Raw genomic sequence first — 27,342 nt, forward strand, 5'->3', positions numbered from 1 at the left:
ATTTGTTTAATTCTTTCAAGAAATCACAATTAGAAAAAAAAAATCTGGTTCCTTCATTCTTTCGAATCCACAATTTAATGTGTTTAGACAGAAATCCTGATTTACAGGCCAATCTGAAAGCAGAATTTCGGGAAGTCCAGCCAGTGAAAAGATCATGTATAATATGATTACACAAATATTTGTGCATTAAGCACCTGATCACCCTCCATCTTGGGGACATGACTATCAGTTGTAAGGCCCAAGGCCTGATGAAGGGCAATCAAAGTGCTTAATGCACAAATTTTATGCCATGTGATCGCACGAACTGAAATTGAAATTCGCATTTGATTTTCCTCATGAGTTCAATAATCAGGGGCTCATGGTCAGTTACCAGCCGAGTGCAAACATGTCCCAAGAGATCATGGAAGGACTCGAACAGAACTGGAGAGACTAGAATCTGGTCAAGACGCCTCAAGGGGAACCAGGGTTGGACCAATTTTGTATGAAGGTATTGAAGTCCTGCATCCAGCGCGAAACCTTGATCAAGAGATTGCATTCATCCATAGTGACAAAAGTTTTAAACACTTTTTTTCGGCAGTCAAAAACTCGCAAGAATTAGAATTTTGTTTTTAAAATCTTGCATTCTTTTGGCAAAATCTAGGCAATAAAAAATAAATTAAAATGTAAAAAAATAAATGTTTAAAGAAAATATAAATAAAAAGGTAAAAAAATAAAAAAAACGTATCTTATCTACCCATTTCTTCATGTGCTTTATCACATCGTTCAAATAGGCTTTCACTAACGATGTCAAGCACTAAGAGCATTAAGCAAATGTCACATTATATATATATATATATATTAGGCCTCATTTATCGTTCGGCCCCATAGGTTTTAAATGTTTTATGATAGATCTAGACCGTTAGATTTGTTTAGCATGCTTTATTTAGTGGGATTCGACTCTTGGATCTTGTTTTTTGACAACAAAAAAAAACATATTTTTATGAGGCGGGAAAAATTGGTACCTTCATAGCCATTGATTTTGGATCACCAGAAAAACCTATATGCAGGTCAGATTTCGGTGATCCAAAAGTCATTTTTCACTAAACAAAACCTATAGATCACAGTTACGGTGTTAGACATGAGAAAAAATACTTAAAACTATAATTTTTTAATGGGCCTAACATGACCTAACGAAAAAGTGGGACTAAGGAATGCATTACCCTATATATATAAACTTTTTAATGTTTTTTTCAAAATTGTGACCGTACATCTTGATTGATTTACTAAAGATGGATACTTGATCATGAATTTTGGATAGAAAAGATGGTATTTGGAGTCTTAAAAATTTATTAAAATTGTATGCCGTTGATTTTTTTAACTTATAAAAACCTATTCATGCACCAGAATCAAATGCTCCGAGAACTTATTCTTATAAAAACAAGTATATAGATCACATCTGTACGGTCAAAAATAAAAAACAACAATAAAAATCCAATAAAATGTGTGGTGAATAGGTGTTCTCTCTCTCTCTCTCTCTCTCTCTCTCTCTCTCTCTCTCTCTCTCTATATATATATATATATATATATATATACAGAGAGAGAGAGAGAGAAACTCATGTCTTCGAACAGCTAAAGTGTCCAAAAAAATTGGACACTTGTGCATTGCTGAACGTGCAGTGCACTTTTTTTAACACGCCTGAGACTTTTAGCGGCGGTTTCGAATTTTTTTGGTTGGAAGGGAAATCCGTTGGAAGAACTGATATATGTGTGTGTGTGCGCGCAACCTTCAATGATTCCGCACAAGTGAACCCTCGTTGTAATATCGTACATGAAGCAATAACCGAGATTGTTGGCAGCAGATCAAATTGTTTTATCCACCAATCAGCGAGTTTTCTTAGAAACAAAGGTAAGGTCCTTATTTTGATGAGAAAAGTACTCAAGAGTCGGCCAATTTATTTGAGCTAATCATGTCATACCAGTTTTGAGCCAGTCTTGCACTCGGTTTGGGATCTGTATTTGAGATGGAGGGGTAGATGGGGTTCCACTCAATCCATTACTCGTGCTGCGGTAGGAAAGATTTCGGACAGCAAATTTCTTTTCCTTTTTTTTATAAGGCAAGCTAGGGTTAGTACAAGAACAGCCGCACCATGTGACAGAGGGATTCGATCCTGGGCCTTCAGCTTGACACAGGACCCCGCTTACCACCACCTCGGTACATGACAGAAAAGATGCAGTTCACAACTCCACTCTCATCATCCAATTTTCTCTCCTCTCCAACACTGGCTCCCTCCCAAACAGAGCCTTAGTAATCTATGCATCCAATTAACGAAGAACCAGCTGCAATTCAAGGTTTAAAGTTAAAAAGAATTGCTAACCAGGTCGGATAAAAAGAGGACCCAGCGAAGCTAACGAAGGCATCTCAAGGGTGATCATGCTGTTTAGATGGTTGGGCATTATGGGTCACACCCATACACAACCACCACCGGCAGTGTTTACGAATAGGACCCAATTCTGGTCAATGCTCCGGCAATGCTTTGACACAATATATAGAAAACTGAGTACTCAGCACTTGCGAAACAGGAGTCAAATCCAAGGGAGAAAAAAAACCCTTACCGAACCACACATTGGCTGGCCTCTGGTTGGTAAAACGCTTTAAGTCTTCCCCACACCTTGCAGAAAGGGATGCCCATGGGTTTCAAACTTGTTACATCCCGTCAAATTGATGAGATTCACAAGGACCCCCTGCCATACATACATACAGCACAAAAGGCTCTCTCTCTCTCTCTTTATGTCTCTTTCAAAATTCTCAATGGAGTACTTAACAAGCAATGAAACAGCAACTGACTCAGAGTTCATGAAAATCTTGGCCCAAGTTTAAAAACAAAGATACAATTGTTTCTATCAGAAGCCACGCCCTGCTCAATCATGAAGAATTAGCACAAAAACACAAACTTCAATTTTAGCTAGCCACAAGGTCCGCATTTAGATTCTGCAAATCAGCAGCAAAATAAACAAAAAGATGTCCACTGAGCAGCAGCAACCCATGAAATTTCACCAAAAAATCTCACTAATCAGCTCCATGAAATTTCACGTCTCACTAATCATCCCCCTCCACAAAAGATTCAGTGGCTTCCTCATAGATTCTAATATCTCTTCCATCAGTTATGGACTTCCCAAGTCCACTAATACCTTCTCCATCACCAGATTTCTGCTCCATTAATGGGGATCATGGGCCATCTTCATTCATGGCAGGATGGCATCTCATGAGTGTGCATTCGAGGCTCCATGGCCAACGGGTCCATAGATGTTTTCACATCCACAGTTTTCTTTGCGGTACTCTTGGTAGGGAAGTCCAATTTTAGCTTCTTCGATCTCTCGGAATCATTTTGTTGATCTGGATCAGAATCATCCCCAGATGCTAAAGATCTAGATTGCCCGTTAGCATGCCTATGATGAGATCTACTCTTATCTTCTCTCAAGTTTTCCGAATCTTCCTCAACAGCAGATTGTTTGCTGATGATCCTCTTACTTCTCTCAAGTTCCCTGTTGTCTAATTTTGACTTCTCATAAGCACGCCTATGAGACCTACTCCTGCCATCAGTTGAATTTCTTGAATATTCCTCCGCTGATTGATCTTTGACCATGTCTCGGTCATCTGACCTTGACTTCTCATGACCACGCCTATGTGAATTGCTCCTATCATCTCTTGATTCTCTTGAACAGTCCTCACCAACTCTGTGATCAGACCGTGACTTCTCATAATCATGTCTATTGGATCTCTTATCATTCCTTGAATCTCTTGATTCATCGCCAGAGATAGACCTGATAGACCTGTCCCAAGTCTCATAATGTTTGGATCGCTCCTTCCGGTCTGATTTGGACATTTCATAAGCATGACCACGAGACCTCCTATCATCCCTTGAGTCCCCATCTCCATCAATATATCGGTCTCCAGAAGTCCCTTTATGTCTGTCGAGATCTTTGTTATGTGTTTTAGATCTATGAGATTTGCTTCTCTCATCCCTCAATCCACTTGAACCCTCCTTTGTAGCAAATTCTCTGTAATCCAGCTTTGATCTCTCATGAGCATGTTGATAAGATTTATGCTTATCATCCCTCGACACTCTCAAAACTTTCTCAGCATCAGGTCTATCAGTGACAGCCTCGTCTGTTCTACCACATTCTCTATCATCTATCTTTGATTTGTCATAAGAATAGTGAGACTTGTACTCTTTCAATTCTCTCGAGTCCTCTTCAGCATTAGATGGACTATCAATAATCTTATCAGCTTTTCCAGGTACTATACCATCTGACTTTGATTTCCCAGATGCAAGATTCTGAGGTTTGCTCCTATCTTTCAAATCTGTAGCACATTCCTCAGCAACAGAGTTGCAGATAATCTCATCCATTTTATCAGGTTCTCCAGAATCTGATTTTGATTTCTCATAATACTGAGATTTACTAGAATCATCACCCCCAGAATTTCTTGAACCTTTCCCAACCATAGATTGATCATCAACAGTCTCATAAGCTTTAGTGAGTTCCAAATATTGTGATTTTGATTTCTCACAAGTATGCCTACCTGATTCAGTCCTATCAAATTCTCGGTCTGCAAAATCTTCCTCAATGAAGGATTTATCTTCAAAGGTCTTGTTAGCATTACCACTTTCTCTTAGATCTGTTTTTGACTTCTCGAATTTGTCAGTGTCATCTGAGACACTTAGGTTACCATTTTCAACTGACATAGATCCAGCATGCCTTGCATGGTGGAGCAGACCATCCTTAGAACAGGTATCTTCCCTCAAGCCTCTCAAATCTTCCTCATTAATTGATTGATCACTTTTAGTCTCACAATTTTCACCAAGTTGCGAGAGATCTGTAACCAATCGATCAGGTTTATTAGCATTATCAGATTGGTCTCGACCTTCTGGTGACAAGGATCCAGAGCGCCTGGTATTGGAAGGTGATGCTAAATAGGGATCCTGCAAAGCATCCTCAGCAGTAGTTTGATCCTTGGCAGCTTCATCAGGTTTGGGTAAGTTAGAGTTAACACTCCTTGACTTCTCTGATTTAGTTGTACCTTCTTTATCATTAAGTTGATACCTATCCTCCCGTGATGAGTATCTAGAATGTCTGCCACTGCGAGATGTCTCACATGTGCCTTCTGTTACAGGCTTATCTTTAACACCATCAGCTTTATCATGCTTTCTGTTATCTGTTTTCAACTTCTTGGTTTTACCATCATCTCTCTTGTCATTATCATATTGCCTACCTTCTGCTGATAGAGATCTAGAGCGTCTACTATGGCGAGGAGACCTTTCATAGGCTCGCCTTGGAGATGATCTTGATTCTCGCCTATAGTTTGGTGACCTTGAACCAGCATGAGATGACCTTGTGCGAGGAGTGCTACTCCTGCTCTTGTTTCTTCTTGAAACAGATGAATAATGATCCCGTGATCTCTCCCTTTCGTGCCTTTGGGATCTTCGATAGCTACTTGTCTGGCCTCTGTAAGACCATTGTTCAGACTCATGGCTACTGTAATGATGTCGAGATCTCACCGGAGATCTTGATCTCCGCTCCCTGGAATGCCTTTTTAACGGAGATACAAAGCGGGAGAGCTGGTGCCTTTTTAAAGGAGATGCTGAGCGGGAGCGCTGGCTGTTTCTATATCTGATGGGTGATCTTGACCTAGACTTTGATCTTGGCCGAGGGCTGGAGTCTGACCTGCTCAGTTAGTTTTTCAAATCAGTACCTTCACAATCAGAATATGCAACTTCAAAAGATCTAAACAAATGAGAAATAAAAAGAAATATGCTAAATAGATATCAATAGAGGCAATAAAATCATGCACCAATCAAAAGATGTAATTGGAGGTAGAATGGTATGACATGCAATGTGTCAGAAAAATAAAAGAAAAAAGAAAATTTGTGATGAGAAGTTGACAGATATTTTGCTATGGAGATGCACAAATTTGAAATATCAAAAATTGATAAAACACCGAAAGAAAGACTACCGCTGCTTCTTGTTTGGTTCCTTATCATCCTCCCCACTCCCATCGCCATCAGCTTTTAGCATCTTGCTTATTTCTGCAGCCCTGGCTGATGCAATTTCTGCAGCAGACTTCACGGATGCTGCCTTGTTTGCAGCGTGTTGTGAAGCCAGAGTTTGTTGCATAATCAAGGCCTGCTGGAACTGCATTTGTTGCATGGCAACTGCTTGTTGCATCATCAGAGACAAAGATGATTGTGGTGCAGAGGAGTTAAGTAGACTCGTTTTAATAGGAAGAGACTTTGCCATTTCAACATTCAATGGACGGCCCCCAATATCCATGTTGTTTAAGGCTAAGGCTGCAGTTGCTTCTTCAGGCTTTGAGTATTCTATATATGCAAAATGTTTTGAATCTGTAATGCTACATTCAACAACGGTTCCACAATAGCTGAAAAGCTGTTTTAACTGTTCAACAGTTAGAAGGGGGCTGAGATTGCTAACTTGTAATGTTCTTTTCAGAGTATCACTCTTCCCCACTTTGCTCAAGGAATCTGCTAACAAAAAATAATGTATTCCATGTTAATGATCATTATTAAGATACAGAAAATGAACAATGCCACCGACATGAGACAAAACGTGTCAAAGGCAATTTAAAAATAGTAAGTGGATGTCCTATGGAAGGCAGTTTCTTGGAATCAGCAACTTTTCTTTTCTTTAAAATTGTGTTTTTTTTTCAAAGGAACGGTCAATTAAGATTCTGAAGACAATCACCTCCAACCCTATAAGGAAAAAGTTGAAGACTTCCAAGGTAGGAAGACAATAAAAACAGGCAACAGGTGGCAGCACTATAAAGATAATGCACAAGATGCCAACCCAATCAAAAATAAAGTGGTAAGATGGTTGTGCGGTTGAGCCACAGCTCTGGGTTTATTAACTTTAGTTCCTCTTGAACCCAGTGATATCCAATTTCAAGCCTGCCTTAACCGTAGAACACCTGGTTAAAGAAAAAAAAGGAAAAAAAAAAGAAAGAAACAAAAAAGGGGAAAAAAAGGAAAAAGAATTCTATCAGACCAGAGAGACTCATCTTTGACTGACATTATGAAGAATCTGACAGTTTCCTATCCAAAACATAGTGCCAACAATTGCACACAAATTTACATCCTGCACAAGATAAATGCACGTTCACCAAGTTTTAACACGAGTCCATTAGTAGGCATGAAAGCGCGCATCCATTCACCTGTAGATCAACTGGAATCAACAGTGAACAGAGCAGCACCTAAGATAGTAAGCACAAACATCAAGTGACAGATATCAGAGTGACATGCTAATCGAGAAAAAAGATACAGATCATAATGTATACATTCTATGCAGCATAATGCACCAAACTAAATATAAAATCAACAACATGCCTTAATAAAAGCATTCGTTCATTAGGTAATTAAATCATGCATACTAACTCTTAATGTCAACCAATTAACTATGACAATATCTATTAACAAATAGATAACAAATAAGAGAGAACAAGAAAATGCCTTGGAAAGGAAAGACAGAAAATAAAAGAGATGACTATACATCATTCTCATATAAATCTAGACTTCTAGTTTCTACGAGACGATATAGGCAGCACAAAGTTTAGAAACGTATATCAATCCTTTCATGATTAACACTGTATTCATTAGGGTGACGGAAGCTCAAAATTTATTCTAGTTTTCAAACCCTGCATATCAAGCAGAAAGAAAGTTATGAACAGCTATAGAAACCCTTGCAATAATGCTCGCACACAAATACACAAAGTGCATATACATGGAATTTCACACGAATGCACATAATTGTTGCCATGAATGGGTTAGGTATAAGGGGGCCTATCATCCAGATTCAACCCTATAAGGCCTAGTGTCCAAACAAAGTATAACCCCTTACAGATTTACATGCAAAACTATTATTGGTTTAGTCATATTCATATATACACTATCCACCCCCTATCCAACAAATGTTCAGTTGTTCACCAATATTGGTCACAATAATATCACTGAAGGTTTTCCTTGAGGATTTGAAAATAAGTTGTTTTTAATGGAAAAAGAATCTCAGAAATTTCTAAGAAATATCTAATAAATTGAAAGTAATAAATAACTAAATTATTCAGATTATATTACAATAAACACTTCATATGTTTATTTTTCAAACTTTTGTTAATTTACCAAAAGATTTAGGGTTTCTTATTTTAAAAAATTTAACAACAGAATAAATTAAAAAATGCTGCAAAATATTTGATTACTATGGACCAACAATATGTTCTTCTATATGCCATTGATCTTTTACCCAGAATATGTGGCCTCATTATCTCATCCTGTGATCAAGCCCTCCAATTCTCAAGCTTTTCATATATCATTTAGGCCATCGTTGATTCCAGCCTAACATAACATTTTCTTTGATGGTAGGGGGGGAAACAATTTTGGTGATTTATTAATGCGTTCTACAAGCAGTGGACACATGAAAACGTTCATATTATACTGTAAAATAATGCAAACCATCTATTTCTTTTAGTTAGCCTTTGACAAAAAAGCAACCGCCATTGATTTTCAGCAATCCCCAATTGGAAGAAGACTGATTTGTGAGAGCACCTATGTCACCTGGGTACGGGTGCAGGTACGGATGGTATGACACGGCAATTTTAAAAAATGAGGGTACAAGGACACAGCTATATATATATATATATATATATATATATATATATATATATATATATATAAGTCAGTCATGAGTTTGACCCATGACTGATTCAGACCTGGACCAAAACAGACCCAGGTCTAGTCCAAATATGGGTTGCTTTGACCCAAGCCTGAATCAGTCCTGGGTCTAAACAGATCTAGGTCATTTATACCAGGGATACCACCCCTAGGCATGTGGAAGTATGCTTCCCTGAAGGGCAAAACAAGGGCGGAAGCGCTCATTTTAATTGGGAAGTGTGTTTTCCATTATTGGGAAGTGTGATTTCTATTATTGGGAGTGTGCTTCCTCGCTAACTAGAAGCAAGCTTCCCTTTCCCTATTATCGGATTAGACTTTCCTTTTTTTAAAGGTTTAAACAGTTTTACCCTTTTCTTAAACTGTTTTTACCAAAAATATAAAAGAAATCATGTTTTTAACGAGGGAAAAATGGTCATTTATGAAAATTTCGTGAAAAAACCCCAAATTGATAGGGACTCTCTCTCTCTCTCTCTCTCTCTCTCTCTCTCTCTCTCTCTCTCTCTCTCTCTCTCTCTCTCTCTCTCTCTCTCTCTCTGCGACCTTCGCCGGCGATGGTTGTTTCAGGTACGGACGCTCTATCCCTTTTTGTGTCTCTCTCTCTGACTCTCCTGGTTCCTCTCTCTCGCTTGCTCTGTCTTTCTTATCTCTCACTCTTGTCTCTCTTCTCTCTCGCTCTTTGTCTCTCACTCTCTCTGTCTTTGTCTCTCTTCTCTCGCTCACTCACCACATTTGTTGTAATAAAGTCTCGAACTCTCACTCGCTTGCTTTCTTTAATATTCGACTCAAACTTGACTGACACTGAAAGTGTGTTTTCATTGTTAGAGGAGCATTACTTTCTTTTCACAAATTGTGTGTTCCCTATAAAACATGCATATGCGATTGGTACTTTTGATTAAATGTCTGAAAAATGTATTCAAGTAAAAAATGTTTCAGCTAATGTTTTTGTATCACTCTCGGCTTTCTTCTAATGCCACTTTCTACTTGCTTCCCTAAGCTTTATTTTGTATGCATCAAAATACCTCTTAGACACTTGTTTCTTGAGAAAACAGTGTGGATGAACTGAAATTGGTATATTTAATTACCTATCTAGAAAATGTCTTTGTAACATTGGTGATCCTGCACGCCAAAAGCACCATATTGGATCAACATCCACACTATGTATCAATACAGAGAATATATCTTGTTATGTGGTTGTGATTGAAGTACCTAGGCATCATAGCTGATGATGGTTTAATTGGCTGGGTTGCTTTTTAGGGCATGCTTGTTTAATCCCCATGAGAATCAATCTCTCACACAAATGAGATTGATTTTCATATTGCTCCATTTTCTCATGTCTAAGCAAACATGAGAAATGGGGCATGAGAGTCCATTTGTCATGTCCTTTGCAAATGTAAGTATGATTGTCATTTGCCATGCAAATCATTCTCTCATCTGCCCCCATGTGATTTTGATTCATATGAATCTATTTCTCACTCGGAAATGGACTCCAAAATGGTGGGGCCAAGCAAACATGTCCTTAATGTCTTAAGACAGACTATTTAATCAGTAAATCCTTGATCAAGTCGTGTATATTCTTCAAATTCTAAACCATTGGTATTTTTCACTGTTTATTGATTGTCTCTAACAAAACTTTTCAGACAGTCTTGAGTCTTGACAAACTTTAGAGTTTAAAACTTTACTTTTGTAATGCAGGTATCTTTGCTTCACTAAGGTATCTTGGATTGTTCTTTGCTTCACTAATGACTTTAACAAACGACGAGCCTGATCATGACGAGGCTGATTCTATAAGGAGCTTGATTGTTCATATGAGTTTGAGGAAGCAGATGAAGATTATTTCAACAAAGATGAAGAAGAATATGACATGGATGGGAACTATGAAGATGACCCAGAACAACCTAACATGCATAAAAGTACAGTACTATGGTGCCATGTATGTAGACAAAATAAAAGTGAGAAAGGCAAGCAAGGTGGAACTCATGTGTTTATGTGCAAGCACTGTAAAACTATATATCATGGGTCATAAACTCGAGTTTTTGCATATTTCATGAGAGCTCCAAAGGGAAAGTGTGTTGGGATTGCCTTTTGTCTTGTGGTTGCAAAAAGTAAAGAGTTGGCAAGGAAAATTAAGAGGCAACTTCAACGAGTGGAAGCTTCATCAGGCACATTTCAATTGAAAATATAAAAAACAGATAAACTAAAGCATATGACTCCTCCTACATCTTCTTTTGCCTCTAGTGGAAGTGTTGTTGATATTTGTGGTACCTTTAAAAGGTATAAAGAAACGATGCAGATCATAAAGTCATTAGGTTTTTTATGTACAAATGGCATACCTTTCAATTTCCTTTGATCACCATATTGGGAAGAAATGGCATCGACAATTAGTAAAGAGGCGGGATATAAGCCTCTGTCATATCAAAAAGCTCGAACATCGTTACTTGATAATGAAGAGTGTGTTTACATAGAGTTAAGTGAATTTCGATAAAAGTTTGAGGGATTTGGAATTCCCATTGTCTCAAATGTTTGGACAAATATAAAAAACAAGTACCTGAAAATATACTATGATCAAATTGTTTTGGGTTGATGTTTTTATATGCGAGTGACTTTTCTAATGTATGACAATCGCTACAAATATTGTCAAGTTCTGAAGACGAGATTTAAACTTGCGGGTCTTCTGACGTATTGCAAGTATTTACAGACAATGCAGCAAATTGCAAGTTAGCTGGTAAAGAATTATAGTAAATATGCAAGTACATTTTATAGTCACTTTGTGTCATGCACACCCTCAATTTGATCTTCAAAGATTTGGCACGTGAGTTTAATTGGTTGGGAGAAACATTTGCAGAGTAAAGAAGTCGTGAAGTATATCACAAATCATTCTAAAGCATTAGCAATCTTTAGAAGCAATGAAACATTGGAGTTAATAAAGATTGCAATAGCTTCACAATACACTACTCTGAAGCGCTTGCTTGATGTAAGTGAAAGCATAAGGCTTACTATCATATCAGATAGATGGAGTGAGTGAAAGCAATCATGCACTGATGATACTACGAAAAGGAAGGCTATTATGACAGAAAATATTGTTTTGATGAAAAATATTGAGATTTTGTTTGTTTAGCATTATTGATCACAAAACTCATCTATAAGATGATCAAATTATGTGATCAATAAGGCCTATAATTTGTGAAGTATATAAAAGCATGGACAATATGTTGGGGATATCAAAGGCAATCTAAAAGAACAACTAAATTTGTATAAAAAGATTCATAGGATTATCTAAAATAGATGGAATAGAATGAGTGTGCCCCTCCATAGTCTAGCCCACATGCTTACTATGAAATATTATGAGGCAGAGTATCTCAAGATCCCAGCACCAAGAAGGGACAAACAAGCTTCTCCTGGTAAAGGTTTAATTGTATTTATTTGATAAAGTATAAACTTTAAACTATAATGATTTAATTATTTTATTCTTTCATTTGCATTTTCTTGTTATAACTTAACAATCTTTTTTTTTCTGCAAAAAAAACAATGATATTTTAGATGGTGCAATGTTCGCGCTTGATATCATATCTAGTGGAAATGAAGAACTATCTTCACTTTTCAAGTCACAACTTGTGGCTTTTGCATTGAGAAGTGCAAGATTTAGCCGGAATGCAGCAAGAATGGATGCATTGAATTCTACAATGTTAGTCTTTAAGTGGTGGCATTTTTATGTTGGTGATACGCTCGAGTTGAGAATATTAGTCATTAAGGTTTTATCTCATCCTATCAGCACATCTTTTGTCGAAAGAGTACGGAGCACCTATACCTAATTTATAATGTTAAAAGAAATAGGCTCAATGAAGATTGTGTTGGTACCTTGGTGTATATCCATTTGAATCTTCACTTGATTGACATGTATAATTAAAGTTTTTGTACTTTTGTTTTAATATCTTATAAAATATTTATGTATCATTGATTATTTATTAGCATTCATATTTTGTATTCTTGTCATAAAAATGTGCAACAATCGCTACAAAGGACCTACTTGAAAATGAGATATCAATCCAGAACTTCTTATTGTATAAGAAAAAACATTGAGATTAGAGGATATGCACTTGAGAGACTTGGATGATAGTGCACAACAATCAAGCAATATTTTCAAAACCAAAGATGCACAATCAAGAGTTTCATTGCCTTCGATAATCACAAGTAGAAATGAGGTTGAAGAGGATTCAGATCAATCAAATAGAGTTGAGGATAGGACTAGTAATAAAGAAGAGCCACTGCCAGTTACCCAAGGCTGGATTGATCATTTTTTTCGCAGCAGACCTAGGCAAGGTATGCATTATGTATCTTGGGATTTTTTCACTTTCTTCTATATGTATATTATTTATATTATAATTTTAAATTAAGATTTTTGTACATTTTAAGCTTTTAACATATTTATTATAAGAAATGGAGGGTGTGCAGGCACGGAGGACATGAAGAGGCAGGAGGAAGTTTCTCCAAATCTATTACTGACCTGAAGGTAAAGAGAAAGATTACAGATTATTGCTTATTGACTATGAAATGAACTCTTAAATCTTGATTATTTATTTTGATTATATAGTTAGAGTGTTGGACTATAGAAACTCTTATGTTGCTTTGACCGTTTGGCGGTGATTTTTTGGTCACGGAGTTGTAATATTTTGTTAGTTTGATTTTGGTGATTTGAAGTTTGAAATTTGAATGTTGAAGTGAAATAGTGAATTATGTTAATTTTAAAGTTTAAAGTTTATACTTTAAACTTTGAAATGCTTGAGATTAAATTATGTTTTTTATTGCTTAAAGCCTTGAATGCATAATTTGTTTTGTGCATTTAAAAATTTAGCCATATCTTTATGTAATCTTTTAGTTTATTGATTTTTCTATCTTGCATATCACAATCTTAAAATAACAAGTCATTTGATTGATTTTTTAAAAAGGTACGCTTCTAAATCAAATTTATTAGTTTTCTTGATGTATGAATATGAATTATTATTTTTCTTGATGTATTATTTATCAAATGCTTGCAACATGATACATTTGTTAAATGGTGATTGCACTTGCAACAAGAATATGAATTATGAATTGCAATTGTTAAATGGTTGCACTTGCATATATGATTCAGTTTTGATATTAACAGAGCTTTAATGTTATCTACTTATGTTTTATTGTCAATGATAACATAAATCTTATATTTTGGTAAATTGCAACAAACATAATCACATTTTTCGCTTCTCTTTCGATTTTTATTTGCTTCCCACTCAATCCTAGGTCGCTTAGTTTTTTGTTTCCCCCTTTGAATCCTAGTTCGCTTCCCTTCTCACTTCCGAGACAATTCTCAGTTTGTTTCTAAGTCGCTTCCCGCTCCCTAAAATTTTAAAAGTACCTCGCTTCCGGCTTTCGCTTGCCGAATCATTTCCCGCTCCCGCTTCCTCGATTGGCAACTCTAATTTATACCCCGGCCTGATTCAAACTTGTGTTAGTCTCATGACGAAATCAGACATGGATAAACCCAGGCTTGATTCAAACCTGGGCTACATCAGGCCTGACCTAGATCAAAACTAGGCTTAGGGATCAAACCCAGGCCTGATTCAAACATGGGTCAGATTCATGTAACACCTGGCTGCTTCTTGAGCCAGGTGTAGTTGTTCTCTGCCTTTCACCGACATCAAACAAAAAAAAAAGGTTTGGGTCAGGGTTGGACCTGACCCGAAGCAGTGCAGGACCCGACCCACAGCGTACCCGCACTACGTCTGATACCCACACACTTGTCGACGCACATCGACACAGATAGGCCAACCATTTTGGTGTGTCCTGGTTAAATAGGAGAGCACTTACTCCTAAATAAGATTACAAAAACTCTACATAAATAATTATCTAGCTAACTGCAATACCAGGCATTGCCTACTCAACTTGAATCCCTTGATTGCCTAATTTGTCACACAGCCTAATGGCACGATTATAAGGACATTTTTGTCCTTTATCATCACCCATTCATGGGCAAAACACCTGAAACTATTTTTAAGAAGATTTTGAGAAGACGACCTTGGTTTTGAAGAACTTCATCACTTTTATATTTCTTCCAAAACCCTACGTTCTCTCTAGAACAATCCCTTTCAGGTATAACTTGTTACTCATTTATTTTGCTACTTTTAGTTGCCCAATCTGCATGTTAGTTATTAAAGGTTGATCAATGTTACAAGCAACTTGCAAGTGTCATGGGTCTACTTCTTCAATAAGTCAATGTGGCACGACGGTCCTTCCTTACCGACGTAAGCCTTCTAGTCGCTCGCTTGCACAAGAAAACGAGAAAATAGAGAGAAAGAGAAATCGCAATCACTCGAAAGCAATCACAACGAGAGTGAACAAAAGAAAGTTCTTCGCATTTACATTCATTCACATTTTTGCCCGAATGCTCATTACAGTTCAGACCTACGGGCTGATCCTTCAGGGTATTTTTCAACCTAAACCAAAGTACACGGGTGGCCCAAAGAAAGTTGCAAGTGACTCGACACTTTACATCAAGACTCAACCAAAGCAAAACAGACTCTAGACACAATTGTACAAAGTAGGTCGCAGGAGAACAGACTCCCCCCTTCAAGTCATGAGTCGCCCTCGGCACCATCTGCTTCGTGGTAGGCCCTGACTTCGACCGGATAGTGGTTCTTCATCCAGAATGCTGGCTCTCACGTCGGCTTCGTTGTCTTCTCCTACTGCACCAGATACTTCTTCGCTTCGCCCAAGTAATTGACCTTGTGGCAAAGGATCTTACTGAGACGTTTCTCGGCCCGTTGTGCTGCTGAGTCCCTCAACAGGATAAGAGCACGTTGTGACACGCTACGTTCTGGATCTCTCTCGTCTGCATGGAATAGTTTCAGGTTGCACACGTGGAACACCGAGTGGACCTTGAAGTTTGGGGGCAGGTCCAGCTTGTACGCTAAGTTACCCACTTTCTTGGTGATGGTAAATGGTCCCTCGTACTTCCTGATCAATATGTGGTGCCATCCACGGAAGATGTCTGCGCGATCCGAGTAGAGTTTCACCAACACCTGGTCCCCAACACAGAACCCAACAGGACGACGATGCTTGTCCGCCCACTTCTTCATCCTCTTGGTTGTTTTGTGCAGAAACGCCTTCATCAGCTCGGTATGCTTGTGTCAATCTCGAACAAACTGATAGGTAAATGATGGTCTTCCCTTCTCCTGCGCGACTAGAGTATGTGGGGTCAGCGACTGTTGTCTCGTGGCTATCTCGAACATGATGTGGCCTAAAGACTCGCTCTTCTGAAGATTGTAGCAGAATTGGGACATGTCTAGGAGCTTTACTCAATCCTTCTGAATGGCGCTAACAAAGTGCCTAAGGTATTGCTCCAATAGTCTGTTGATGCGCTTTGTCTGCCCATCAGTCTGTGGGTGGAAACTTGTTGAAAATAGTAGATCGGAGTCGAGTAGCTGAAACACTTCACGCCAGAATTTGCCCGTGAAGCGAGCATCGCGATTGCTCACAATGCTTCTTAATACACCCCAATGCTTCACCACATGCTTGATGAATAGCTCTGACGTCTTCTCTGCAGGGCAGTCTTTGGAAGGTGGGATGAAGGTGGCGTATTTAGAAAAACGGTCCACCACCACCAGGATGGATCCGAAGTCATCTACCTTCGGCAAGCTAACAATGAAGTCCATGAAAATGATTTTCTAAAGATGTTTTGGGATAGGTAGAGGCTTAAGGAGAACGAAAGTCTTATGGGTGGTCTCCTTGTCTTTCTGGCAAACTACGCACGTTCGCACATACCCCTCCATATCGTCTCTCATTTGTGGTCAATAGTAATCGCGCTCAAGGAGTGCTAAGATCTGCTCCTGACCTAGATAACCTGACCATAAAGTATCATGGCACTCCTTAAGCAATTCACGATGAAGGCTTCTCCACTGCGACACAAAGACGCGTACTCCTTTAGTCACGAGGACGTCGTCCCGAAGCCAGAATCACCGACTCTTTCCCGCTTATGTCGGAGAGACAAAGTGTTGCGTTGTTGTGTATTGTTGCATTCCTTCGCAGATGCGGTCTAGCAATGCGTCCTTCAAGTGAACTTCAAAAGGCTCTGCCCGTACATCTGCCAGTTTTGCCTTTCGACTCGGAGCGTCACCAACAACACTAGTCTTCCCTACCTTATTCTGCAAAGTGAAGTCGAAATCAGCTAGAAACATTTGTCATCGAGCTTGCTTGGGTGTCAACTTCTTATGTGTTTGGAAATAGCTCTTGGCGACGTTGTTTGTCTTGACAACGAACTTGGCACCCAGGAAATAGTGTCACCTGGTCCTGAAGCAATGCACGATTGTCGTCATTTCACGCTTGTGCACTATGTAGCACCTCTTTACATCCTTTAGCTTTCGAGTCTCATAGGCAATTGGATGACCCTCCTGTATAATAACTCCGTTGATGGCGAAGTCCGAGGCATCTATGTAAACTTCAAAAGGTCTGGAGTGGTTCAACATCCGCAACATTGGTTCCCTCATCAAGGCCTTCTTCAAGCCGTCGAAGGCGTCTTGGCAAACTCCTATCCAAAGCCATACCCGATTCTTCTTTAGAAAATCCATAAGGGGCGCAGCAATGAGGGAGTAGCCTTTGATGAATATCCGATAATAGTTGGTCAAGCTAAGGAATGACTGCAACTCTGGCACTTTAGTCCGCGAATTTCATTCTTAGATAGCTCTTATCTTCTGCCCGTCCATGCGCAGCAAACCACGCCTCACGACATGACCAAGGAAGCCGATCTCCTCCTGGCCGAAGAGACACTTCTCTCGCTTGACATAGAGGTCATTCTCTTTCAACACCTGAAACATTGTTTGCAAGTGCCCGACATGTTCTTCTATGTTGCTGCTCTAAATCACGATGTCGTCGAGATAGACTACCACGAACTTGTCTAAGGGTAGAAGATCTTGTTCATCAACGTTATGAATGTGGTCGGAGCATTAATCAACCCAAATAGCATCACTAGGAATTCATAGGAAACATAGCGAGTGACACAAGTCATCTTGGGCTCATCACCGTCAGCAATCATCACTTGATAGTAACTCAATCGTAGATCTAGCTTTAAAAAGACACGAGGACTGCCTAGCTGGTCGAACAAGTCCGCTATCAGTGACAACGGATACTTGTTTTTCACTGTGACCATGTTAAAAGCACGATAGTCCACACATAGCCGTTTTGAGTCATCATGCTTCACCTGGAAGAGTACTAGGGCACACCAAAGGGTACTTTAGAAGGACGAATAATGTCTGCCTTCAATATCTCGTCCAACTGCCTGAGCAGCTCCTTCAATTCAGTCGGCCCCATCCAATAAGGGACCATGGCAGGGGACTTTGCTCCAAAGGTCAACTCTAACTTGTGGTCGACCTCGCATCTCGATGGCAAACGCTTCGACAGTTCCAGGTGCATCACTCTCCGAAACTCAACCAATAGTGAGGCAAGGGTCGGCAGCACTACTATTTTCACCTTCCCTTCTTCGGTGCGCACGGCGAGTAGGAATGTTTGATCTCCACGCTTGACACCCTTCTTCAATTGCATAGCAGATAGCATTGAAGACTTGCCTCCAAGAGTAAGGCATTACACCGTGTGTGAAAAGTTTGGCCTCATGATTGTCAACGAGTTGAACTTCGATAGCATCATTACATTCTTGCTGCGAAGAAACCCCATGCTCAAAATCATTCTGAAGTCATCCAGGGACACCAATGAGAAGTTGGTTTTGTCGACCCAACTCCCAATTTGGATAGCCACATCTCTTGCTTCATCAAGGATTGGCTTGGCCTCAGAGTTCACCGTCTTGATGGTCATCTGCTGTGGCTCAAGCTTCAAGCCCAACCGCTCTGCCTTTTCCCGTGAAACGAAGTTATGCGTGGCCCAGAGTCTACCATTGTCGTAGTAGACTTCTCATTCGCAATGACTTCCGGATACATGAGCTCTTTGCTAACCGGCATACTCTCGGTTACGCAACTTCTAACTGTGTTGATCGCTTGCATGGCTCCCATCCTTGGTTGCACGACCTCGACGTTACTACTCTCTGTCTGCATTGTATTTGCCTATCTATCGTGCTCCACGAGGCGCTTTGGACATTGCCTAGCAATATGTTTCTTGCCACAAAACCAACAAGTCACAACTGACCTTTATTGTCATTATTGTTGTGCTTTCTATAATTCTGCTTCTTGTCATAATGGTGTTGGGTCGACGACTCACCTTTATTGTCTCGTTGATCCTCCTTGCTTCCATGGTCTGGCTTTCTCCCAACCTTAGTCGATGATGTGAAGGACTTGCGTTGTGTATCCACTAGTGGCTCAGTCGTCACATACGCATCTTCCAAAGTCTGGGGATTACTCATTTCTACTTCGGATTGTGCCCAAGGTTGTAGTTCCACAATAAACCAGTTGGGTTTGTCTTCATCAGGCATATTGGGTACGTCTAGCATAAGCTTCTGGAGCGTCCTAATGCAGTCTTGCAGGGCTTCAGTGTGCTTGAGTTCTGCCACCATCCGATAAGATTGGCGGTGTGTATTCCTTGGCATAAAGTAGTTTTTGAGCTCATTTTTTAAGGCTTCAAAGGTATCACATGCAATGGCTCATTTCCATGTTGCTACGCTTTCGTCTCCTCCAGGCTATAGCATCTTCGTCGAGTTGTTCCCGCATTCACCCTGAGGTCTTTGGCTAATACATTCTTAATGTCCAAGTAATCTTCTACCTAGAACAGAAAGCTTTCTATGTCATTGCTATCCCTTGAACCATTGAATTTAGCTGGCCTCGACACATCTATCTTTGATGGCCTATCGTCATGTCGGCCATTGAGGGTAACTGTCCACTGCAGAGTGCGGTTCTTCAACTGAAGTTCCTCAACTTTAGTCAGAAGGGTGGTCACAGTCGTAGTCAGTAAAGTAACATGTCCCATCAACATGTTTACCTGCTCTCGTAGGCCCGTCACATCATCGTACAGTCCTTTGAACGACTCAACTGCGCATGAAATCGCTTTCCCGTGTGAAGTCACATCAACCACCAATCTGTTGATGGTCGCAACCATCTATCTACTCATGGCCCCGAGGTGTACCCATCTCCTCGACCTCGGCAATTGCCTTTCCTTTGGTGCTCCGCAAGTTGTAACGGTGCACCACGAGGTCTTGCTCACAAATTGCGGCTTGTCGGCACCTCTCTCGATACCGACTCCTGAGTCTCTTCCCAACTCGAGAACAAACTCTGGTACCACTTGTCACGGACCTACTTCTTCAATAGGCCAGTGTGGCGTAACGATCATTCCTTATCGCCGCAAGCCTTCCAATCGCTCGCTTGCAACAGAAACTTTGATAACTGAGAGTGCAAGAAAGTGAGAAAATAGAGAGGAAGAGAAATCGCAATCACTCGAAAGCAATCACAACGAGAGTGAACAAAAGAAAGCTCTTCGCATTTACATTCATTCACATTTTTGCCCGAAGGCGCGTTACAGTTCAGATCTATGGGGTGACCCTTCAAGGTATTTTACTATTTTTCAACCTGAACCAAAGTACATGGGTGGCCCAGAAAAAGATGCTAGTAACTCGACCCTTTACATCAAGATTCAACCAAAGCAAAACAGACTCTAGACACAACTGTACAAAGTAGGTCGCAGGGGAACATGCAGAACGCAATTAAGTTAGCATAGAGAAAACAGCATAAACGCATAAGAGTCAATAATGAAGGCCACATCAATAAATTTCAGGAAGCATACTTAATAAGTTTGCATTTGGATATCATGCCAAAATTTCCAGTTAGCCACCAAGTTAATGCACATTGAAATCATGAAAGCTTCTTGCCCTGTCAGGATCATCTAGAGGATATATATTTTGGTGTTAGAACCAGAGTTACCGGAAGCTTCTTAGATAGGTGGGAAGCATGCTTCTAAAAAACTCGCTTTAAAAGTGCAATACTCTTCGCTTTCGAAAATTGATGAGAACCTCGATTCCCCACGCTTTTCCTATGCTTTCCACACTTCATCTATTTTTCTTATATGTTCTCTTACTCAAGTTTTTATGTGTTTTCTTTCTCTTCTTACACTTCCATGTGCTTTCTCTAAATTGGTAGTCATCATTTTTAGATTTAATTAAAAAAATTAATTTACACTAAAAAATTATGAAATTTAGTATTAGTCACTTTTATTTTAGTTTTTATTTGTGTTTCATTTTAATCCTCATTCAATTCCTATATATATATATATATATATATATATATATATATATAATTTTATTTCTCGCTTCCTGCTTCCTATACATTTTAAAATGTATCATCTCGCTCCCGCTTCCCATTTTATTTCTCATTTTCGCTTCCTAGTCTGGCAACCTTGGTCTAATCCAGGGTTACCGAAAATGCTATAGCACTCGGGAAAGCGCAGTTTCCCAAAACACGTTTCGGAAGTGCAAAATGCGTCACTTCCGAAATGCGTGGGAAACAACCCTTTTAAATGGGAAGCACGCTTCCCATTTCGCTACCCACTCGCTAAGTGAATTTTCTTCTTTTCTTTTTCTTTTTTTTTGGGGGGGGGGGGTGGGGGGGGGGGCTTGGAGCATTTAAAAAACAAATTGACCAATATCGAAAAAACTTGATTCCTATTCGCTTCCCACTCGAATCCTAGGTGGCTTCCTCTCCGCTTCCGAGACAATTTCAGGTTCACTTCTAAGTTGGGCGCTTCCCGTTCATAAAATTTTAGAAGTGCCTTGCTTGCCGCTTGCCGCTTCCTCGTCTGGCAACTCTGGTTGGAACATTTGAGTGTCTACATGAATTCATGAAAACACGTCATGTAATTCTATCATTCTCTCTTACCCTCTCAGTCACATTATATTTCAACACTAAGAAAAAACAAATAAATGGTAAAAGAACCTAACCAGAGCCAAGGTGTGAAAAAAGAAACCGTTCGAGACTCCCATCAACTGCCAAAAAGTTACACTCTAAGATGGAGCAGCATTCCAAAACCAAGAATGAAAAAAGATAGTAGTAAAATAGAGCTACTCTAGTGAGTATTTTGTCGAGTCACACCTACCCATACCATAAGCTGGTGCTTTATAGACGAAGTGACCTCCCTAAATTAACCATACTCAGTCAAGTGTCTCCACAATGATTGATCAGTCATGTAAGAACCTATATCACAAGTTTAATCCATCTTTACTGCAGCACTATTTCCCCAATAAAACAGTCCTTAATGCAAAAGCACACCAAAATATCTCTATCACACATCCTATCATGCCATGGTCGTATGCATGTGGCAAAGATCAGAAGTTACCACTTTCAATACCTGAAAGATTATTTAATCAAATTGATACAATCCAAAGCATGCCCTTGTCTTTATGATGAAAATTTATGATGGCAGAAATGCACCACACTCAGATCTATGACACAGATACTCCATTTTGACTGTTGTTCCATATCCCTTTATATACAATTCATACTGGAAACATCAATAAAATGGTTGTATCCCTGTATCTGCAGCTGTATCCATGTGATATAGTCTCATGTGCATATGATTTCAAAACAAGATGATGGTATACAACAAACAACAACAACTACGCCTTCATCCCAAAACAAAACAAGATGATGGTATCAAAAGAAAAAAAAAAGTTAACGCATAAAGTGTCGTACATATGAAATGGTAGATCAAAGAATAAGATAGGACTCCATAAGTATTATTTGGCACCTCAAATTTATGACATCAACACATTCTCTCTTTTTTTAAGGGTTTGAATATGGCAGAAGAATGGAGAGAAGAAGAAAAAACACTCTCTTTTACTACGATATATTGTCCAACTGTTGTACACTCTTTGCCATCATAGAACATTTCAAAGAGTAACTGTAGGCAAAATAATGAGCAGATCAAGGAAAATAATAATTTTTTTCTGCAAAGTGTACCCCAAAAAAAAGAGGGAAGCAAAACACAAATGCTTCACAAACACGCAACCAGTTGTGGTTCATTCAGATCCCCGGCATTGAATGCGACCAAGTTAGTAAGAATTTTCAAATATGCAATACAGTTCACAACTCTACATTATCACACATCAAGACCAATGTTCATCCTTGCATGTTAAACTTATTTTTCTCTCTATGGAGAAAAGGGATTCCACAAAAAAGACATGACATAAACCAAAGTTATGAAATGAGAATTATATCTATGGTGCTGGAGAAAACCAACACAATCAGTGCAAGAAACTAAATCAGAGACCCAGAGGGATGGTGTTAAAGCACGTTTCAGCAACTTGCTTTCTTGTATCTCCTTTTTTTCTTAAGAATACCAAAATAAAGAGCATAACGTTTTAACTGGTCAAAGAAAACAGCTTTTCAAGAGGAAATTTGCAAATTGAAATTTAAGAACATAAATCATGCAATAATAGCAAAGCAACTAGCTATTTTATCCACATTGAAGTTTACAACCCTTGCATATCAACATGTTTTGCCATCGACCTCGCAGAATTGCACTCACAGCATTGATGTAGAGCTTATTCCCTGAGAACTCCATATTGCAGCATAATACACGCTAAGTTAACAAGACTTTTTAAAAGCCCGTGACTCATTTCACAGCATTAATGCCTAGCGACATAAGCTTAATCCCAGATCCCTTGAGTTTGAGTATATCAAATATCATCATCATAAGCTTTGCTTATAATTCAACATGTAAAGCATACAAGAAAAACAAGCAATGCCTGGCATGAGAGTTGCTTATTGAGGTTCGCACATTCATACATAGACATGCACGTCTCTACGAGCATGACCACATCTGCGTGCAAGTGCATGCTGGTTTACCACCTAAACAGATTATAGAACATATATGACATCTACATTACCTACATCCCCATTAAAAATGCAGTTATCTTAAAGAGAAAAAACAGTTCGCATTAAGCAAGACTAAATACTAATTGAAAGTTATAATGCAGAAGGATAAGAGACGCACTATCAAGAAACTCAAAGACATACTCGCAATACGAAATGCAAAAAAAATGAAACAAAGAATTATGCAAACCTGATGAAGAGGCCTGAGCTTGGGCTTGGTCCTGAGCTTGGGCTTGGGCCTGAGCTGCATGAGCTTGAAGAGCTTGTGCTGCAACAATTGCCTGAGCCGCAGCCATTGCAGCCGCCGAAGGTGCCATTGGCACATGACTAACTGTTCCCAGTGTAGTAGTCGCCGTAAGTGCAGCCATCAGGAGATTATGAGGAGGATGGTTGAGTTTGCAATCTGTCTTCATGCACCGCCCATTCATGTACTCCCGGCAGATCTCTCCTAGTGATGCGCCAATCCCCGGTAAGATAGCCCCACCAGACGCTCCAGAAATAGTACCCGGGATCATTCCCAGCAATCCAGGGAATGCCCCTGATACCGAACCCGTGTAATTGGGCATGTTGGGCATCGTCTGGTTCACAAGATTGGGATACGTCGAGGTGTTCGAAAATGGGGCGAGAACTCCAACCGTTGGAGGTGTTCCAGCCGAGAAGAACACCGGAAATGGGCTCCCCATTATCGGTTTGCCGTCACATTCCACATTCACCATGTAGTCCCCCCTCTTGGGCACCACATAGGTCACAGTATAGGTACCATCGCCCTGGTCCTTCACCACTCCTTCCTGCTCGGAACCACTGACCCCTATGCCCGGAGTAATCTTCACCTTCAGTTGCGCTCCACCGGTCGGGATCTTCCGGCCGTCCGAATCCTTCGCGACCACAACGAAGGAGCAGGGGGCACATGCCGCCCCACCCGCAATACCAGCCCCAGCAGCCGTGCACTTTGCCGGATCGATGGGACCGATGGGCTTGTTCTCGAGGCTCTCGGAATCGTCCGGCTCGCTATCGGACGAGGCTACTTCCTTCTCCCCCGGATTCTGCACGCCCTTGAAGGTGGCTTCGAACGCCGCCTTCGCAGCGGCGGCTTTCTCCGCCTCGCTCTTCAGTTTCGCCTCCTCCGCCTGCTTCACCCATATCGTCCGCCCGGCCGTCGCGCTGCGGTCCGCCATCGACCCCTAAATCTCTCTCTCAACCCTGAACCCGAACCCTAATCCTAATCCTAACCCTAACTTTTGGGATTCAGAGATCCAGACGACGCCGAGTTACAGAAAATTTGGTACCGTGTCACAAGAGGCGCATCGCGTAGAAACCCTTCAAAACCTCCTTTTCCCCTGTTTTTCTTGATGATCTTTATCACAATAACGAATCAACCTCTCAACAAAACCATAACCCAAACAAAATCGAATTGGTGATTCAGGAACTACGATAGAAAACGATCTATGAGGAATGAAAAAGGGAAACCCCTAAAATAACCAAAATTGGGTATCAATAACCAAAAATTCTGGAAATTGACAGAGGAAAAAAGGGTTTCATCGAGAGTCAAAAGCGAGAAAATAATAGATTTTCAGCAGAATTCGAAGATAGAGTCTCGGAGGGGCACGTTAGGGTTTCTGGAGATAATGGACCAGAAACCGAACATCGTAACGTGAAGCCGTTCAGGCCACCAATCTGGATCGGGTTTGGGATAAACGTACGGTCCAGATATGGATCTGGGAAGATCTGGCATGGATGCGATACGAACTTAACGACCGGGTCCAGTTGACATTTTAATTGGAGTTCGTGTGAGCAATGGGCATGGAGCTTGGCCCATTGACAGGAAATATAAGACTGGCAACGGGTCGGGTATACGACTTATCAGGAAATACTTGATACCAAATTATCAGGTTCGGGGGTTTCGTCGGGTCACAAAAATGAAATTTTAAACCCGGATCCGTATAATTTCAGAGTTTACTTTTACTAAGAATGCATATGATATAATACACTTCGGGTCGGCAAAAAAGAACAGGTTAAGTCGGCTACGGGAAAAATCATAACCCAAACCCGACTGCATACTGCTCAGGTAGAGTGCGAGTCTACCCAAATATTATTCTTATAAAAAAAAATAGAAAAACTCTCTCATTTAGAAGGGTCGAAAAAATCGTCCGTGTAATGCTTCAGAAATTTAGAGACATAAAATTTTTATATATTTTTTTAAACATAATGAAAGTTGTTTTTAAAATATAAAATCTTCTTTGATCTTCAGGCCGGATATTTTCCTGTAGCGAGGGAAATGAACCTTTACCTCTCACATGTGACATTAAATAATATTCGTAAATAGGACGCATTTATTTTATGTGTTCTTCTATCATCAATACATATTTTTATTTTATTTCATATGAAAATCTCTTTAACATAACTCAAATTAAATACTTGTAATTAATTGAATAATCATAAAAAAATACTTGCATCTCACATTATCTTACGATTTATATAAATATAACCAAAATAACATAATCTAGAAAATTACATAATCAATTTAAGTAATTATTAAACAGATAATTATGTATCTACGTGCACATTCTATATGCATAAATCATATTATTATCTTTCAAAAAAAATAATTTTTTATTAAATGTCATGTTGGCAAACATTTCACGTAATTAACTATCGAGATTCAATACCCGAGGCACCACTAGCTTGGTACACTGGGAGTTTTTGCACCTTCAGGGACTGTTCATTCACACATTTCACTTTACATTTTACCCTTGTCTAGTAGGTGCAAGAGTCAAGAAACCTTCGTTAAGGATTCTCGCAATTAGCTATGATCGCAATGCAACTGCTAAACACACATACGTGGTTGGGCTACCAACTTCTTTCATCCGAGCTTGAAAATCTTCCTAATTCACCATAGTTGAGGAAAATGATTCATTGTCTTTTTCTGATCTTGGATTTTCATCCTCACAGGGAACCTAATTTGAGATTTTCATCCTCATACATAAAATTGCCTTGACTACTTGGTATTGGGAATTACCCCTCACAATGACTACTAAAATTTTCATGGGATTAATGCGAACATTCTATTCATATTTAACCGACTCACTCATTTTCAATGTGACAAACTCCAAGTCATTAATGTAACTATTCTTATATTTTTTGTATCATAATCTCAATGCATGTCATTTTAAAAATAAATACAACATGAATAAATTCACAATAGTTGCACTTTTGTGTCAATACCCACAAAAACTGTTTATGTTATTAAAAATATATCAATACATATATACAATATCAACTATAATTCAAATTAAACACAAATAGCATGAATTGTCAATATAAGGCTATATTCAATCACAAATGGATCTCCGAACAAATCCAGAGTCCTAGGTCATCACTCATGGCTCAACCACAATCTTAAGTACGAGTGTTGATTTTAACATATATATTATATACAAATATCATAAAATTATTTAATTAACTTAGGTTTTTAAACCCATAATCATTGAAAATAAGTATACTAGATATTTTCAATTATATTGAAAAAATTAGTGTCAAAACCTATGGGCCTACATTTTTTTTTCATATTATCTATAGTATATCAAATTAAATTCTAAAATTAAATCCTTGGACATGTTTAAAATTCTCAAAAGATAGTAATAATTATTTAAGATTTAAATAAAATAAAATTATTTACTTTGTCTTCAATCCTCGGTATTACTTACCCAATCTCATACCATAGTATTAAAAAACTAAAAAAAAAAATAGATAGTATCTTCTCTGTTTTTTAGTTAGTATGTGATTTATTTTTTAACAATAAT

At 39.2% G+C, this 27,342-nt stretch overlaps 1 protein-coding gene across 1 annotated transcript; it reads right to left on the bottom strand.

The window, feature by feature from the left end:
* Positions 1–2,739: 2,739 nt before the first annotated feature.
* LOC149811545 (uncharacterized) lies at positions 2,740–25,170 on the bottom strand. The gene is made up of 3 exons (XM_089993298.1): positions 23,733–25,170; positions 5,993–6,518; positions 2,740–5,703 (listed from the first exon to the last, which is right to left on the bottom strand). The coding sequence occupies exons 1-3, from the start codon at positions 24,715–24,717 to the stop codon at positions 3,219–3,221; spliced, it is 3,996 nt and encodes a 1,331-aa protein (XP_089849424.1). The 5' UTR covers positions 24,718–25,170; the 3' UTR covers positions 2,740–3,218.
* Positions 25,171–27,342: the final 2,172 nt, after the last annotated feature.

This window comes from Nuphar pumila, chromosome 17 (assembly GCF_984573655.1).
Source record: "Nuphar pumila chromosome 17, dmNupPumi1.hap1.1, whole genome shotgun sequence".
NCBI classification, from domain to species: Eukaryota; Viridiplantae; Streptophyta; class Magnoliopsida; order Nymphaeales; family Nymphaeaceae; genus Nuphar; species Nuphar pumila.